The sequence below is a fragment of the Montipora foliosa genome, chromosome 9, assembly GCF_036669935.1.
Source record: "Montipora foliosa isolate CH-2021 chromosome 9, ASM3666993v2, whole genome shotgun sequence".
NCBI lineage: Eukaryota > Metazoa > Cnidaria > Anthozoa > Scleractinia > Acroporidae > Montipora > Montipora foliosa.
The window spans coordinates 32,442,487-32,462,388 of NC_090877.1; the positions used below are offsets into that span (position 1 = coordinate 32,442,487).

Below are 19,902 nucleotides of genomic sequence, written 5' to 3' on the forward strand. Positions count from 1 at the left end.
GGTCGTTATGACGAATGCGGAGTAAGCAAGGAGATGTCTTTGGTGTAAGCCCTTGGTGTATGCTTTTATCCATGCCAGGTTAACGCTCTTCTTATCTGTTGTGGTCGTAATGTACAAGCCTCTTAAGTGATTCAATGTCATTCTTTCCTGGGATGCCACCAGATAGAGCGAGAACAGCGTTGGAACTCACACACTGCCCTGTGTGACATCACACTGAAAGCATGACTATTATCCCTTCAAATTATAGATATCTCTCCTGTCAAGTCCTCGTAAATTAGACTACTGATGCTTTTTGAGAATTTTCTGTGGGCAGCCCTGTGTCAAACAGTGTCACGGTGGAACGTTTTGGAAGAATCGACAAAAACCGTGCATGGTGGTTGCTGCTGCTCAATTACCTTTCCGTGAATCTGTATTAACAAGAAAATCATTTCATCGGTGGACCTTCCTGCTTTAAACCCGCATTGGCTTTCAGGCTGTACTTTTTCAGAGACGAGAGACAGGAGTGATGTATATACCTCGATGTTGTCCAACATGGCCCCCTTGTGAACAATCGAGGTAACCTTGAAATTTTGTGGAATCTCTCGGCTCTCGTTTGGCACTGAGCCAGCATTATATAGTTTTACTTCCTCGAACCCGAGTCACCTTGTTTTCACACACTTCAAGGAATGTCTTCTTGCCTAGGTGCTTTTCTGTTTTCTGTGCTCTTCATCTTTCTATCTCGAATTGCTCCTGGGAAGTTGAGGCACAGAGTTCAGTCCTCTTTAAATTGTCTTCTGGAGAGCTAATTCAAAAGCAATTGGATCGGCACATCGTTTTTCGTTCAACTGGGAGGAAGCAAAAGTGTGCTTTTCATCTCCCTGGGACCTCTTTATGTTTACGGCAAAGTGTATCTCCGTCTTCTGTTTAACTGCATTGTCTTGCTTTGCAAACCAGAAATGACCTTCAGTCCTGAAAAGACGCTGCGCGTCATTTTCTCTTTACTATGTCTTGCAGTTATCCAGCGTTTGTCCTTCGTGTGTCTTCTCTTCTTCTGCACTGTGATTCTAAATACCTTGCCTTTGAGAGTCTGGTAAGCATAATGGAGCTTCCGGTTTTCACGTAGCAATGTCGGCTTGGATTTCTCATTCGTCTTCCAGTAAGAGAATTCCCTTTAACGGTTTTTATGGGCAGTGCCGTAGATCGCGAGTTTTGCTTAGGTTTGTTCAGTTTCACTTTTCCTGCACGTTGTCCACAGCTGTCGTTGATCGCTCGCTATCCCCTTTATACAAACGTAATTGCTGCTCTGCGCAGCCCGTGATTTTCAGCAACTATGAGGTTTGTGGACATTCAATTTCCGAGCGGACGTACTCGATGTTCAGCTCCACACATTTGCCGGTCTCTATAGCGAGTCTCAACATGGTCCAGCGGAAGATGGAGAGGCGCATTCGCGTAAATGAGAAGTTCTTGTCTGGTTTATTGAAGAACGTTTAAGTGATAAACAAGTGTATGTCGATATGAAATCCGACCTTCCAACTTTGGGTTTTGGTTCTTACCATATCATAAATGCTTTTCATATAAAAATGCTAGATCTATACAAACGTTTATTCTGTACCGAAAATCATTTTGTCGCAATTTGTACTCACAAGGGCAGCAATGTGCAAGGAAAATATCAACAAGGTTAGACCATAAGAGCCGTAACATTCATCATATAGAGATGCCGAAATCATGACTGGTGTACTTCCATGTCTTTCTTTGTCTTTCTTTCTTTGCCGTGACTACGGGAAGACAATTCTGCAACTCGTTTTAACCGTATTAAAGCACATTGCACAGTAATTTCATGCAACCGGCAGCTTTACGCGTCCTCAACAGGACTGTCTGAACAAAGCAATATACTCGATAAAAGCGCCTGCCTGAACTTTACTTCTCTTCGAGAACTTGAGGCTTTTAACTACACCTCGAAATAAACTGGGTTCCAAAAAAGCGAGAGAGATGCTAGAAGTTACATATTGCGTAGAATTAACAACAAAGCAAAAACTTACCGTCACAATGGAGCACGCTCATGGATTGTAAATACAAAGACCTTCTCAACGGAAGCCGTACGTTTGATGTTTCCACCAAAAAGAGAGAGGAAACTGGCCAATAATTCACCAAACCGCGCAGATTGTAAAATCATCGGGATTAGGAATAATACTTTGCAAATTTTCTTTCAAATAGATGAGGGAAATTCGTTAATCTAACTTGATATTTCACGCTTTTTAGCTAAACGTTAGGATCTGGCAAGACTTGGATATAAACAGGAAGATCATTCCATACGTTTTTTTCCTAACCGCATACAATAGCAATGTTCAAGGAGCCAATCAGAACATAAGACGTGATAGTGGTGCCAGTCATGATTGGAATTAGCATTTTAATCAGACAACATGTGCGTGATGGACAAACGATGACAACCCGGCGAAAAGAAAACACAAGTCGATCAAGACTCTCGCAAGAAATAAGCGCCGCGGCTCTTGGTACATGAAGCATACTCTACAAAGACCGATAAATTTGCAGCACTACAGACGTTTCATGAATGTTCTTTGTGGAGTGCAAATGGGGCTTCCTTTTTAAATGGGATAACGGGTCAGTTAACAAAACAAATATTTTTGGTTGAAGAAGATATACATTAGCACAAAAGGATAGATTTGAGTGGAAAAACTGTGATACCTATATCTGAATCACTCCGTATCACTCAATTCTCAAAAATTCTATTTTTTTCTATCTATTGCAAATCCCGTTGTATTGTTCTTATATCATCAACATAGTTGACTCAAAAATTCATCAAGTGAGGGTGTAACACGAAATCGTTTGATAGCTCTTACCTTTCCCTTGCGAAATCACCTGATGGAGCACTCACTTAGAGGGAAACAAAGGTTTGATTTCGTATGCACCAAAATTTATTGTAAACCCCCCTTGGAGTAAACAAAATCCTTCCTCACTACTCTACAGACCAACTCCTTGGCGCTGTGTTTCCTTTACTCAATCTAAAATTGAAATTCTCAGCTTCAGAGGAATTTGAAAATCCGAGACTGTGATGTGCTGACGTTCCAAGAAGGTACACGGAATTCACGCAGAGAGTGGCGTAACTGTCCACGGGCTGTACATGGGCGGTGCCAACCCCCTCCCTGTCTCCACTACCAGCATATTTTGATAAACCACTGCTCCTCAGATAACAAGAGGGCGTTTCAGCAAAACCGACGAAAAAAACAATATTTTTCGTGACACGTACTCCAGCATACGTTGCCAAGTCAGCTTTCGCACGTGCCTATTGACAAAAGTTGCTGCTGATACGATTTTCTTGGTTTGGCCCATAACGGGACGTGGCATGACAGCGCCCTCAGAATATGCCTAACTCACGTGATCCTTATGATTGATGTTATCCCAAAAACGTAAAGATATACCAGCTACTATTCACTCCGTTCTTCCACTAGCTAGGTTAGTTTGGAATAATATGAGAGGGCTGTTAAATGCAAAGAGAGACGGGGTAATTGAATGTACGTGGCAGATGAGCAATTCAAACATATAATGTTTATGTTACTAGCAGCCCAAAGAGAACCTATCAGATTAAATTGAATTTTTGGTAATTTTTTTTTTCCAATGCTGCTTCCAAACATTTACAGTACTTGTAATTTTTTTGTTTATGTTTTGTTTCTCGTGTTTCTTTGTTTTGTTTTGTGTGTTTTTGTTTTGTTTTGTTTTGTTTTTTTGTTTTTTATTTGTAATATGTAATGGTATTTTGGGTAGTGACATTGTTACTTTGACAGTGGCCGAAATCAGCCCATGTTTGCTAGAAAGTAACACGTCTCACCTGTTGGGCCAAGTGTCTCCAACACAGTGGGAGATGCATCGTCCAAATCTAATAAAGTACGATCGGGGGATAAGGGCAGGTCCTCTTCCACGCCATAGAGTGGAGACCTGGTGTCATTATCATCTGAAAAATAGCCTGAAGTAATACTAGAGCAGCTCTTCCAAGAACTAAGGCTACTTGTTCTGTCTCTTCTAAGATCCTCTTCATTTGAGGTATCCGCGTTGAATGAATTTGACGAACCACTACTCAACGTCCCTTTCATTTGAACATCACTGCTGGTTACGTCACCAGACAAGTCCGGTACAATTTGGCTATTCTCTGTTTCCATGGGAACTTGATACTCATTTAAGGAGAGCAAAGCACTTCCCAACAAATTGTCCTCCCATCCTGGTACCTCCTCCTCGCAGTTCATTTTTTTTGCTTCCATTAATTCGAAATCTGAGAATGTCTGCAAAAGAAAAAGATAACATGTAAGAAAGTTAAACTGCGAGAGGATTTAATACTGATGAGCGCCTTATTGATGAAGCCCATAATCCAGCAAATGCAGCCGGATAAGAACAGTGTGGTTCCCAAGGCATGAAAGTCAAAGCATCTGCATAAAAGTGAATGCCTAGCAAAAAGGGGTGGTCTTTTGTTTTGTTCTTTTCAAGATCAGTAATGAACAAATTTTCCATCAGCGAATTCAAGAGAAATCGTTGCACCTGTTCAAACTAAAAGTGAAAAGAGACCACCGTTTGTCTTGCAATCGAGTTGGGCTCCCAGATTTGCTTTAAGTCTGTTACCATCAGAATTCCATTGTCACGGAGATAGAAGAGGCGCTAGGTTGGAAATCTAGCCTACGTTTATGTTGGAAATCCATGTATTCACAATGGACTGATTTCACTGCATGAATGGATGGATGGATAGAGCCAATGTCAGGAAATTTCTTCGGTTACAAGAACTTGCTCCGGAACTAATCCAAATAGTCATTATTTTCCTTGCACTTTAAGACCCTCCTGGAATAGACACATGGTACATGAAGACGCAAAATACCAAGCCAGTCTTGCCTTATTCAAGCAGAAGCTTGTTATCAGTCCTAGGAAAGTGACTTATTTTGTATCATGATTTTCTAAAATACACATCCAAAATTAAGAACTATTTATTTCATTAAATTCAGAATTAAAGTCACTTCAAAGTAGATAAAGAAAACAAGGCTCCATAAGACAAGAAGAAGCTGAGTATGCTGACACGAATTCTCCCTTCACCAAGACAACAATAATAAATGCCACTTTTGTAATCAGGTTGGGGTTCTTTTAAAAGGTTTGGTTCTTGCATCTGCATTGTCAGCAGTGGCGTTTATTCTAAACCGAGAGAGAAAATTGCTGTTTAAGAAGTGTGATCCAGATCACATCAAACTTCTCACTCGCCGCGTTTAATCTTTCTAACTTGCTGCGGAAATTATTTCCTGCCAAAAAAAAAACTGCACATTACGAAATCAGCCTCTAAACAAGAAAATATTCAGCCCAAAAGGTAAACAAACTAAAATTTATAATTGCAGATCAGCAAACCCTGGCAAAATCTTCGACTGCTATCAGAGTACTGAATAAGACGAGTCAGTTGAAGCCTTTGGGGGCTTGTCTTAGATGAATCAGCTGTAGCACCGAGTTCAGGTCTTTGAGCTCCCGAGTTCTCGGCCTTTGATTTGTTCCGATACACTTATAAACAATAACATTTATAAAAAAGAAAATTTACAATGTAGTCGCTTCGAAATAGCAGACCCCACTGTGTACGTGTAGTTTACTGAGTAACAATTATTGCAGCCTACCTCCATATGGGTCCAAATTCCACTGAGTATGTTCGGTTAATATTTTTGCAAATTGATAACAATGATCGGTTTTAATTGCCGTGAAGACTTCATGAAAGGTTTCGGGTGCCAATGATGGAGTAAATTGTCATAATCTCATCAGTCGTTGCAGACAACGAGCCCAAGATGTCCAATCACAAGTTTAACTCTCTCGCTTCAGGGAAAATATATATTTAAGTAGCCTGTAAAATAACACACTGTAGACTACACCGCAGGGAACGTCGTTGCGTGGTACTCGGTAAAATATTTATCTTTGGTCTTTGCTGCTAAAATCACTCGAAACAGCTAGCTCAGCCTCTGAAGTGTATGCGGATCACGATCATGTTCAAACCCATGCTGAGTAGTATCTAATCTTGCTACATATAACAATTCCCGGGTTACCTGACGAAAGTGAATACCGTCTGAAAAAGCCTTTGTTTATGTGGTTATATCTTATACTTTCAACAAAAAAAAGCAACTAATTATGCATTTTACACAGTCTCAATCGATCTTGCCTTCAGGCGTTTTGTTTGAGTTCCCGCGCCTGAAAAGAACAATGTACTGATACGTCACGCTGCTTCGCTACAGTTCCCTGATTTGTTCACAATTTTTACAGTTTTGGACGGCACACCAAACCTATACCGCAAACATCCTGCAAAGATAGAAGTTACGTTCAAATCGTACCAGACCAACACACTGACAGTTTTGAATATTTGGAAAAAATGAAAGTCATCTTAATCTATGATTTGCCAGTCACAGGCCGGACGTAATTTCCAATAATCATAAACACACAAGTTTTTAAATACACACTTGCCTTTTTTGGAAGCTAAGAGTTTTGTAAAACACGACAAACGTAAACAACTGTTTCGCTTTCACACACTGCTTTTATTTTTGTGCTTTCCCTCCCACAACTTCACGGCAAGTCTTTTCAGCTTAACAGTTAAAAGGCTGGTTTTCGTTAGAAAATGCCAGCACCGGTTCCTCAAAGAGGTGACTTTGACCGTTGACACTGAACCATTACGCTTGATCCGAACTCGGCTGACTGAGTACCTTACGACAAATTAAGCTTACTCAAATCCACATCTACGCGGCTTTTCTTTTTTTTTAATTTATAAAGCACCACATTTACCTTCAGATGGGTACTTTAAAAAGTAATCGGCGTTGCAATGGCACGCGCATCTTGTAAAAACCCGTTCACAGGCAAAACAGAATTAATTAAGGCATCTTTCACGGATCAAAACAAACGAAATGTGCTCGAGGTGTAAAGTCGCTTTGTCGACTTTACACGACCAGACTATGGCGTTGACAATACAAGCAGAGTACCAATCAGTTTCAAGCTTGTTTCGTCTCTGAGCTCCGGAACCACGGTTCGCAGCGAAGAAACGTCAATATTTGTTGCAGGTGAATGCAGCCTTACAAACTCACATCCCCACATGCTCAGCGTAAAATAGTAACAACCAAGTACATAGGCTATTTTGCAGGATTTTCCCGAAGGCAGCTAGAGTAAATAAATAAGATTACCTCGATAAACTCAGCAGAACAACACTGCCAAAATATGAGATACTGCTCGAAGCTTGGAACTGTTGCCTGGCTTAATTATTTTGTTTCTGTGTAAAACTGAGTTCATTTTAACTCCGTTACGTCGTTTAAGAGCGTTCCAGATACGTAACAGCACTGGGTTTTCCCCTGAAAGCGATCTTAAGATTTCATTGGCCGCTCGCAAAAGGAAAGCTGCTGTGTACGAGATGCAATTGGCTGCTTTCGATTGTACCTCATCTGAAAGAGTTTGTAAATCAGAAGGAGGGGCTTAAGTTTGACTGACAATTACATCCGGTCTCGCGCTTTTGACCCCGTGTCAGCCAAACCGGCAGTAAAATGATAATAATTTTTCCAAGACAGCGATAATTGTCACGAAAACACACTCTTTAAACATCAATTTATTCGTACCCTCTTTAAGTAGTTTTTGGTTTCAGCACGTTCGGTTGTCACATGTTTGAATTTCAGTTTCGCAAACTTGAATAATATCATCCTTGTGCGCTCTACTCACCATATTTCTTGGACTTAACATTTTGGGCTGACATTATTTTCGAACTACAAGCCCCATTCTCTTGAAGTAAACACAGATTCCATATTGTCGAAACACTGACAAGGCAAAAAGCAGAGTTACGATGCATGTCCACGTCACGTAGTGCACCTATTGAAGTTGCTAGGTTTCATGTAAACAAACCGGTGTCACACAATCATTTAACAAAACATCACAAAATCAACCTTTTTTCTGATTGAAGTCAAATTAAATGTAACTACGACAAAAAACTTCTAGTCGGTTTTCTTTCTTCAATACTGATCTTTCAAACCGTATTTCACTCTCGTTGCATTTTGAAATATGGCAGTCACACGGGGAATATTTCTTCCGACTGACATTCGGTATTATTTTACTTGGATATATCTACATGATATTGTCTGTGATTACTCTATTATTCTATGCCCTTGCAGATATATACCAAGAGGTAGGTATACTGTATGTGATGATGTAAAATCCACAATTTTATATCACCCAAAACTGGATCCAAGAAGCCAAAAATATCCTCTTCCGGATTTTTCCACTTTCCAAAGATAGAATTTTCTCGTGGTACGTGAGAGTAATTTCAGTTGTTTATCCGAAGATAACACATCCTGTTTTGCCCGTTTTTGAGCACGTACGCACTGCACCTGTCTCAAAACAATGGAGATATATACCTACCATAAATGGCTAATGTTGTCATACGTAATTGGTGTACCAGTATCAATAATTTCGTAGATGCACAGTAAAAAAATGTTGGTGTGAATTATTAATTTAGACTCTTTTGCTTCAATACAAAACAACGAAAAATGTCACGTAAACGACTGCATAAACTAATCCTAAAAATACCACCGTAACCGTGGATGGAATCATTCTTATTATTAACTATTTAATAGTGTTCAACAAAATCAATGGAGAAAGTTGTCAAAACTCTTCTCATTGTTTTTCAAAACATGAGTTAATATCGATTAATAGGGTAAACAAAACTTCGTAATTTTCAATTTTTACATGTACCTGATACACCAACATTGTAGTGTTGTATTCAATAGCAACATTTGATAACTAAAATGCTCAAAATCTCGTGAGTATAAAATCAAAACCACCATTTTATCAAGATGAAAGCCACAGAACATGAAAATAGAGTAATAGCCCCATATTTAAGGCTTAAACTATAATTACCAATAACCTAAACAGACTTGGGGTGCAGGGATGGCGCAGTGGTGAGAGCACTCGCCTCCCACCAATGTGACCCGGGTTCGATTCCCAGACTCGGCGTGATATGTGGGTTGAGTTTGTTGGCTCTCTACTCTGCACCGAGAGGTTTTCTCCGGGCAGTCTGGTTTCCCCTCTCCTCAAAAACCAACATTTGACTTGATTTGCTTCATTGTTAATTTCAGTTTGTAGTGTCCCCAATTAGTGCTCCTTTCCTTTTTTCCTTATAGCTACAATAGTTCATATAGGTCTCTAAGAGTATCAAAACATCATCATTATTATTATGAAAGACTTAATTGTGCAGAAAACGGTTTTTCATAAATATAACTACCAGCCAAGGTGGCCTAGGCAATTATACTATTTACAATGTATGTACAAAGATGTAATCACTTTCTAAGAAAAACACCAAAAAAAAAAAACTCTAGAATTGTTCATTTAGCGGCTGGTTTTATGACGTGAATTTTCTTTTTTTTTTTGGGAACTTATCCATTTCTGTGACTTTTCTATGGTTTTGCTTACAACCTTCTTATCTTGTAAAATCTTAGTCAATTTGTTCTCTAAGTTAATAGAGTAAGCGGCTAGGAAAGAGAAAATTACTTGTATACTGCTAACTTTATGTCCAGAATATATTAACTCTTCACTCCAATTCTTAAATCTGCATATTTGTCCCTTTTGAACATTATTAATATTATTATTATTATTATTATTATTATTATTATTATTATTATTATTATTATTATATTATTATACATCATTCTCGTAAGTTGACTGGTTTGCACGAATTCCTTGTAATTATTGTCCATCAAAATGTTGATTGAAATTCATTATTTCAAGCAAGTTGATTTAGGAAGAATAATATGAAAAAGGACGTCGATTTCAGCAGAGCTTTTTTTCGCATCACGGTCTTGACATGTTCCTTGGAAGTGTTGCAAATGCCTTTGCAGAGGACATCAGCATCCAAGACTAAATTAGTCACATGAAATCACGAGGATTCGAATGATTGCTTCCGACTCAAAAAGAAAATAGCTCACACACATTAATTATTTCAGCAAGACGTTCTCAGAACTGAAAAAGAAATTAAGAAAAAACCAAAAACTTGAAGGAAGGGCGTTTTTCTTTGCTTTCCCAAATTGGACACCCTTTTTCTGCATAGCTACAATAATTTTATTCCGTATAATACAATATGCATTATGGAATAAAAGTGTGCGTGAGAACCTTTAAGGAAGTCCTTTGAGCGGATTAGTAATGGTAATGACCTTAGTACTTTGGAATGTAAAGAAATCTCTCGTTGTTGTCCAAGACGATTCATGTGAACTACACAAAAATGCATAAAAACGATACAGGAAGCTGCTTCAAGTCTTACCATAATTAACCTGCATTATTCATTCTGCAATAAACTTATTTAATTTTTAATAATCAAAATCACAACTTCGATCAGCATTTTGTAAATTTTTAGCGATGAAAGGTCGTTGATCAGCAGCAATCTACAAAGCAATTGGATTATGACTGTGGCTTAATGATTAACCAAAGCCTTCTAGACCAGTTTCTAGACTGCTCACATAATCAAACACTGTGAAATCCAACGTTGCTTCACCAAGCTTCTCCGAGTTAGAATGGGATCAAACCTTTCTCTCCTTGTTCACTGCTGCAAATATTCCCTACGCTCGAACTCTCATTTTTAAATTAAGAAGCAGCCCTGACCCTCGTTCTGTTTCTCTCTCTCTCTCTCTCATTCTCCATCCTCTTTCGTGACCATTTTATCATTTTCAGTCTTTTTCATCAATCCATTCCACTCAGTCATAGACCACTCTTCTGCTATTCCCGCGTCTCAACCAATACCCTCCACTAAATGCCAGGCAGCCATTTGTCTCTTTACATTTTTTTTAGGTGTCCTCAACGCACAAACAGACAATGAGACAATGAAAAGGCAGGCTGATTCTTCAATGAAGTCAGAATTATTTCAATCTAAACTGTTCATACGTTCTGGATTTTACACTTACAGCAATTTGACCTACGTACTCCACTCATGCAAGCCACCAATGGGACAGCTCACTCAAGTGAACAAGGGCTCTCTTCAAGAGCACTTCTGGTTCAGTTTCCAGGCCATCCACTGAACCCTTCCTTGGAGTTAACGACATTTTAATTCACCCTAGCACCACATATCATTCATTCATTCATCAATTTATTTATTTATTAATTAATTAATTAATTTATTTACTCATTCAATAGAAACTAAAGATGTTCGAAAAATTTTTGAACCCAACTACATACGTTTGAAATTTGAAATTATGATTCCCGACTAAACTTATAGTCAGTGCTGAAACACCGGCAGAACCTTCAGTGAAAGTGAATATGATTCTTCATGACCTCCTCTAATACGAATACACTGTATTTTATAGACACATTATGGGGCTTATAAGAACGAATTGTCCTTGTGTCCATCTACACATTAAGACTTGGGGAGCTCGGAAGTCCACAGAGATCACTGGGAGTCTTTCAATTAGTAAGCTTCAGCTTCTCCTGGACCGTCAAGACGTTGATCTTGATTAATTTCTTCGCTTCCTACTTCTTCCTACTTTGAAAGTCTCAGTTAAAGGATGTACAATTTTTAGTCTCCTGAGTCGGGTCAGTTGTTTTCACTCAGTAATTTAGGTGACAAGATCACAATTTCCATCAGTTTATCAGTTTAACTTGAAAGCGTTCGCCTGTTTATTGTTCAAAGTAACTTTAACAGAAACTCATTTTGCCGTCTGATTATTCTGTTGTTGAGCCTTCTCAAGTTCGGGTCTTTTTTTAGATAAACGTCTAACATAACGAGTGGGTTTTATTGCTATGGTGTGAAGAATATTCACGCAGAGCCCGACAGTTACATCTAACACATTATCTTCAAGCTGTTCGTCTTCTCTGGACGTTCCCGACAATTAGGAACAATTAGGATATGGCGGAATTTATTTTGAAGTGCAGCCATAACTTTATGTCCGGGATCGCCATCATCAATGTCTAAATCTCAAGTGTTTTACATATCAGTTAAAATTGAATTTCAACTGAATCACCATGTTAATATAACACAAACGACCCCTTGTCAATCTCAACTTTTTCGCGGCCCGTACCCTGATCTACTCAAATGTGGCACTGAATAGACAGGCAACAAATTCTCATTTGTCAACTGAAAATGCCAAATGGCGTGTACAGTGTGTGGAAAGTTCGTTAAGTGATGGAAATTGCTTGTCTATCCAAATCAAGAAAAACTAAACCCATTTGTATGACCAAGTAAACCGTAATGTGATTACACGGTCAAGCCTTTCCGCCGTTTTCTTTTTTTGCCAGAACCAAGCGCTGCAATCACTGAAAGCCTCCCGATCCACAGCTCTTTTCCTTCGAAAGTACTGTGCTCAATTTCAGGGACTTTCAGACTAAAAAACAATCTGCGTTAATGCCAACGGGGAAATGTTTTGATAGACCGTATTGATCGCCCTGATGTTTGGTTGTTCTTTCTCAAGTAATTGTAAACCCCGGTTGCAAGGTACATTGACCATGAACAAGTTCTGAGATTCAGAGAGTACAGTAAATCAAATACTAGTAAATTGCTTAGACATGTTTCAAGTTTTCTCGTTGTTAACACATGAACAATCAATGAAGGACATGTTTCCATACTGCGCAGAGTGGAGCTGAGGGTGTGGTGCGAGCCTTGGTTCTTATATATGCAACCTTTTTGAAAGCCCTTTACAGAGTATAAGCAAACTTATCTTGAGGTGGATTGAGAGCTTAAACTGATATAACGAATGACATTGAGCACTATCTCTGAAACGAAAGCTGAATATAGAATGTGGTAATCCAAGGACTTCTCACTGTGTATCTCTTGAAGGAGAATTGTCTGCTAATATGCCTTCTCAACGAATATAAAGCATTTACTTCCTCAGGTCGGTCTAAACTGGTACAGTATTAAGTCAACTCTTTAGACGAGTGCATGATCCGAAAAACTGACAAAGAAAACACTTTTAAACGTACATTCTAAAAGATTACTAGTAACAGAATCTTGTAGTTCTCAGTTTCAAACTTCTACGACCAATTCATAGCTACCAGTGCTTCCAAAATTACTCTACCGCTCAAACCGGAATACAATGCAATCAAGAGCTATAGTCGGTCTAAACAATTGTTCCTGTTTAAGAAAACTCTTTAGCTGATTGCACGATGAGAAGAGCTAACAAAGGAGAAAATCTTAAACATAAAGTCTAAAAGAATACTGCTGGGAAGAGAATCTTGCAGTCCTCATACTGTTCAATAGTTCTATCGGGTCAATTCATAGCTTTCAGTTCTTCGTAAAGTACAATACATCTAAAACAAGACATCATTTAAATACAGTAATACTCTCTTACTCGAGTAGACGTAACTGCGGATTTATTCTTCATTTGGAGAAAGAGAATGGAGTGTTCCATTCGCACATCATTCAGGTGCATTCGAGGCAACTCTTGTATGATCTGTCACGCTACAACATCTCCAGCCGAATGTTTTGAATCGATTTAAGCGAAGAAAAAGCCGCAATTCTTAAAAACAACATTTTAAAGGCATCTGGTACTCAACGGACGGTCAGATTCTTGTTCCCGATCCTGCGAACGTTTGCAGTAATTATAGCCCAAAGAATAGTTCTTCATTCAAGCACCAACATGCACTGGCGGTGTAGAGACCTTTGGAGGAACCATATATACGGGAATATCTCACTACTGCCTTTTTTTTTTAAAGTGGGATTGCTGAACAAGAATACTGGATAAAAAAACTCTTGAGAAGCGTAATTTATCTTTTTCATACACTGAGTTAATAAGGCTAAATCTTCAGCAAATATAAATTCACTCAATTAGCCTCTGAAGCAACAATCATGCCTTCGTCAGTGGACAACTTATTACTCCTTTTTAACCAATACTTCCTCTCGCTGTCTGTTTTTATACATTCTCCTACCACGGTCTACGAAAACGATCTGAAAAGATGAGCACAACGAAAAAAAGAATCCATTCGTACATTTTCTAAGCAAGAATTTCAAAATCTTGGATTGTTAACTTTCTACAGAAACTCGAACATTTTTCCAATGTGGACAAAAATGTGTCAAGTACTATGGAGAGCTTTTGGACTGTATTACAAATTGGCTCTCTCCTATGCTGTCTACGGCTTTATCAAACACACAAACAAAGCTTTCTCAAAGCAACTGTTACTGAATGTGGTCACAAGAATACAATAGTATCTTCACAGATTTTAGCCAACCGAATGAAACCAAGCGCAGCGGCTGAGTCTGAAGGATAGTCCAAACTCTCGGCGTGCCGGACTTCTTTTCCAAGAGAAATGTGATGCACGAACATACCTTGCTGAACTGTTCAACACAGGACGTAAATTCTTGAATAAATCCGTACCTACTGCATTTAAAGAAAAAAAGCCTTCGTGAACTTGGCCAGCTGCACATATCACTGAAACTCAAACAGGATGGAAACGAGTTGCTTCAAAATGCTCTCGTAATCCCTTCACATCAACGTGTGTTGTTAATGCGCGGATCGGAGATCGTAACGTTTTGCTAGAAATATGTTCCAGTCGCTTGCCTATATTAAAAATGGAAACAAACAGTGAACGAAAGCGAAACCTCAAATGTGGTAAATTAAAAGTACTGAAGATTAAAACACTTTCTTTCTATAAACCAAAGCAAACTGCGATATGCTTTGCCACTGAAAACTGTGGAATTAACCTTTGCACATGTTATTCATCTTGATCGATAAATAGGGAAACCATGCAGCTGCAACAACTTTGGGCACAGGATATTGACATTTATTTTGTTCGGTATTTAAGTAGATGAATATTATTTAATCTGTGATATTAAGTCTTCGATTTATCTCAAGTTCTCAACTGCAATGATCTAACTTTATCATGCACTCCTGCAAATAATAGTCGCAAGTCAGCTATTGGCGAAGATTCCAAACCAAAAAGGACTTTTTTCATGAAGCAAACAGCCGAAATGAATATTCGCATACGCGGGATCCGTACAAAGTTTCTGTTCTACGATTCCTACGTACGACTCACAAGTTATGTAAATAATCAACCAAACTATACCAGGCACCTTCTTTAGCTCGTTAGTCGATTCAGAGCGGAAAATTGCATCAAATACGACTTCGTCAAAAACTATAACCACTGCACATGGGCAACGTTGTCCCAGCATCCTTTGTCTGCCAGTGCATGCAAACTATTTCTTTCGGTTATACTTAGCTAACTTTGGCTCCTTGGAAAGTCAACGGCTTGCCCTAGGCCTGTGCGCGGGACGTCAATGCAAGTGTATCTAAATATCCGGCCTAAGTCTGCACCATCAGAGTTCGGGAAACACTACAAGCGCAGGGTAAACAGTTTAACTTTCCCAAGAATTATTTGCAGTTCCTTAGAATCCCGGAGATTCACTCTTGTGCATTGCCAAAAAGGCATCATTTACGACGTGAGACGAGTCAGTGGTTATAAGAATATCACAAAGAAATGAAACTGCATTTTAGGATCGCTCTAAACCGCTAATGGAGTTAGAAACCGCGTCCTCGAACATAAAGCGAACCTTCGATAAAATACGCTAAGCCCAACAGCTCAGCCTGCAATAGCACTTCAAGGTGCAAGCTCTCTTTACATTGAAGTAGCTGCAAAATGCTCTTGACGAAATACGCATATGTCGAGGCGTCGTTTGCACGGACCACTGTATCGATCAGGAACCTTCACAATCCTGCCTTACCTTTCGTAAGAACAAACAACACTTACGTGCCACATCTGTCGAATTATAAGAATCGGCAGTTGGCAGCGTTTGTTTTTGTTTCAAGTCCACAAGAGAACTTACCTTTACCTTCACCATTTGGAAGAATTACCTTAGCGTACCCAAAGCACCTAACTAGTTGAGTTAACTAGGAAAGAAATGAATTATTTCAAATTGTTTGCAACTTGGAAAACATGGCTCGTGGATACCGTACTTTAAAGCACATATCCCACAAATCACTTGGAAATCTCTAGGAACTATCAAACAAACTACGTTCAACAAATCCAGCGGTTTCTATGATGAGACAAGATTGTAAAAAAAACGAAAAAAGACCTTCGTGTTCAGGAATGACTCTATGTTTTGATGGTCGATTCGATTTGATAAAACGATGATTATGACGAAATCTTGCGTCGTCATGCCGTATATTACGTTGTATAGCATAATCGATAGAGAATGAAGTTAATAAAGGTATTTTACGGTTCAACAAGACTTGTGATGTAATACTGACATAAACAGTATACAGTCCAGGACACTCGCTGCTTCAACACCATTAAGCTATCCTTCTGTGCGTAAGCTTTAACGTGGTATTTTCAAATGGTATCTGTTAGACGTTCAGTTTGGCGCAAAAAGCGTTTCCCATTAAGTCACCTTGAAAAGGCAACAGCCCAGTAACGATGCTCACACTTTCCACAGACAACGCGCTAAATGCTTGCGATGCGCGCGCTATGTCTTACTAGCAACTCGGAAAACTACTGATCAAACAAACCTATTTTGTTCCCAGCTGAGATCACACGATTTCAACGGCTTGCAGGACATGGCTACCAAAGAGAAGCGCACTCCCTTCCCGCGCGTTGTTCAACAGCGCGTTACACATTTTTAACTTCCTCTTTGCGTTTGATATATTTTGGTAAGGCTATTTTGAAGACAATGACGAAACATACTGACCTTTAACCTCGCTTCAGCACGGTAGGATATGGCGACCAATTGGGCGTAGTGAAGCTAGGCTGAGCGTTACCTAGAACACTCACAACTTACATTAGTGTCATCTTACTTTTTTCCACTAAAGGGCAATTTCACCGACGTTTTTACCGAGAGAAAAGAACATTTCTATGGAGTTGTAATTTTTAGTCATTTCGAGACTTGGAGAGGGGACTAGGAGAGAGGAAGTCTTAAGGCCACGTGATTTAGTATTGGACCATTTACGACTTCTCAAAAACGTTTTGGCCAAAAATCGAACCACTCGCGTTCATGTTTTGAATGCGACATATGTGAAACTTCAAGTTTTGTGAAAGTTTTAGGGATCCCTACAAAAGATTGAACAGTTCAGGTATTTGAAATACATTTGTAAAAAGAAAGCCAATGAAGATGAGAAGATAGAAACCGTCGACTCATTCGTAAGTCTGCATAAAAAGTACTCTGATGGAGAAGCGGCTCATAAAAACTGTGACACGAGGAATTAATCGCCAGTGGTTCGTAACGTGTCATTTTAAGCGTGTTTTATCGATTTCCCCGAGCATAACCAGTCTCAGAAAATAAAAAAGTTGATTTGTTGGATATTGTCTCTTCAACTTAGTTAGGGTTAGGCCGCTAACAAACAACATATCTCTTAGGTGGCTCGCGCGACTGAATCCTCTGATAAAATTTTTCTAATGGAAGACATTAAAAGGAAAGAATATTATTTCACATTTCCCTAACCTGAGCGGTGTGGGCATAAATTCTACCTTAAAGACGTGAAGTGAATTCTTATTCCTTCAAATTTGTTCTAAATAGAAAACAACTCTATCACGTTTAGATCAATGCGCCTCATTCTGGGCCGTAGCCAGTATGAGGCAAACCGAGGCACTTGCCTCGGTCATTGTTTCGTGAAATTTTAAAATAAAGCGTGATTCCAGTGTTGTCTTTAATATGTAATATGCATCGTAAACACTTAAAATACTTCCGAAGATAATTAAACCACGGACATTGCCTCAGTCATATTTTTTTTCGGGCTACGGCCCTGTCATTCGACATGTGTTTGTAACACCACGATGCAGAGAAAGTTAAAAGGTGAAAGGACAAACCATTTTCGGAATGTTCTCACCGAAAAAAACCCGGAATTTGCTTTTTTATCTCAATGTTGTATGGATAAGAACCGCTAAGTGAATAATTGCAGCAGAAACTCGGATTTGATTTTCTTAATGCCATACGAACAAACTACGAAGCCAAATTATCGGGAGACAACAAAGAGAAGCCGCCCTTCACAGCTCAACCTACGTTTGGGTTTACTGACAAACGAAACGTTAAATTTCGGAAAGAAGAACTAGTTGATCATATTTTAAGCGAGTCATTTGTTAGTGGAATGCTTAAATAAAGTCAATTAGCTTATTGCTGGTTATAAGATAGCTTACAGTAGCTTATAGTGTTCAAGAATTTTTCGCGGACAAAATCGTTAACAATAGTTTACAAGATCATCTGAAGCCTTTTGAGCCACCAGCTTTTCTTGTAACTGAACTTTGATGTAGCGGCTATTAACGCTCGCAGATCCGGAGTTAATTGTACGACATGAAGCATTTTTCTACGTCTCTTCGACTTGATAACTGCCGGAAACAACTACGATCAAATTAACCGTTATGAGCTTTTGGAAACGGTGCCGCCTGAATACTAAAGCCAGGGCCGGGATACACCAAATAAATAACGCCTGTAATATCTTTCATCACACACCGTCGACAAAAGCACACGCGACACTGAAACGATGAAACATTTCTGCATGTCTTTAAGAAGAAGAAGAAGAAGAAGAAGAAGAAGAAGAAGAAGAAGAAGCAAGCTATGGAAGAAAGCTGTCTAGTGGTATCTTTTTTAACCACTTATTGCATGCATCTCTCCTACCAGGCCTTTCATGAAGTAAAAGCCGCCCCTGAAGAGTAACTTCCCGTTGTAACTTTATTTGTCAAGAACCTTCTACACCAAATTAAGCACTGCCTAGAATGAAAGCTACTTGGACCAATTTCCTGACCCGGATATGCTCAAGTGCACGATCTTTCACATTGAAATATCTCTAACTTGAAACGTTTCGATCTGCTAATGATTCAAATCAGTGCTTGTTTTAAATGGTTCCATTGAGACTCTAAAGCGTGTTCATTGCTTCGTTAGATGTGCGAGATGAATGTCTTTGGAGAATACAAGTCCTCAAGTTTGACCATTAATATGAAAAGCTGGCTCACAAGTTGAAACAGAACATTGATTGAATGAACTTGAGTCCTTTGCTCTCTCCGAACTGTTTACTATTTCGTCCAAATTTGTACATCGACAGTTTTGGAGTCGGTGGATGTGTTTCCCCCAAACAAGGAAGCTAGTGAACTAAACAGTTCAGCTATGGCACTGTTTACTAATACAAGGTGCTTGGATTTCAACTTGTGTGTCACTGAAGAATGAAATGAAAAGATGATGCCCTTGGCTTGATGAAGCCTGTTACCACTCATTACGCCTTTCAAGGTGAAATTTCTTTCCTTTAGTTTCCTGGATCAGTGAGGACAAATGCATTCATGCATTTCGGTACAGTATTTTAAAGGAGCTCTGTAAACGAAGAACGAATCAGTTTGGCACCAAAGCCGAATTGCTTATCACAACAACGTTGAACTCGCCTGATGAGAAAGATTGCTTTTAAACCATGAATTTACTGTATGAAGATTAACTGGCTTTATAACAACTTTTTATCTGTTTGTTGCCTTGTTTTTGCATCTCTTTAATCAATACTCTGAGTGAGGAAACTTCAAGTTACTACTGACTTCAAAAATGAGTGTGATGACAAAAAGTTATAGTAGGTCCTTTCCTCGAAATTTTGATGCTTTCTCTGTTGGATAAGGGGAATGAAGGGTCTTGGATTACTACATCATAACGTGGTCTCAACAACTGACAAGTACTCAATCCGAAGAAAGGAACTAGACTTCGCCATGGGTATGGTTTGCTTTATTTAGAGCAAATTCATTTGTTTTTTCTTGTAATCGACTTTAATTTGTGCACACTTCCTAAATATGTGAGAAACAGTATCATCTGTAATATGTAGTTACCAAAGAATACCCATGCTACTTGAGCAATTAAGTGCTACAAGTAAAGCACGTTTGAAGTGTTCTTTAGTAGTGAAAAATGCACAGTTTGAACTGATCCGCATAGTTCTTCACTTTGTGACCAAAGACATGTAAATGAAGTTAGTTTGTTGGGTAACGTTGACTCCCAACAATTGAAAGCAA

General features: G+C 39.0%; 2 protein-coding genes across 7 annotated transcripts in view; one reads left to right on the forward strand and one right to left on the reverse strand.

The window, feature by feature from the left end:
* The window catches only part of LOC137969799 (uncharacterized), a 43,325-nt gene that overhangs the window by 20,519 nt on the left and 2,904 nt on the right, over nt 1–19,902 (reverse strand). For 2 of the 6 annotated variants that reach the window (XM_068816166.1, XM_068816171.1), the window contains exon 2: nt 3,824–4,271. In XM_068816166.1, coding sequence (XP_068672267.1) covers nt 3,824–4,271 — 448 coding nt within the window. Of the gene's footprint in view, nt 1–3,823; nt 4,272–5,627; nt 6,087–7,166; nt 7,319–15,760; nt 15,887–16,442; nt 16,586–19,902 lie in introns of those variants that run through there. The other 4 variants (XM_068816170.1, XM_068816167.1, XM_068816169.1 and 1 more) reach the window with 4 other exon arrangements.
* The window catches only part of LOC137969798 (uncharacterized), an 86,660-nt gene that overhangs the window by 3,708 nt on the left and 63,050 nt on the right, over nt 1–19,902 (forward strand). The gene's annotated exons all lie outside the window — the stretch shown is intronic.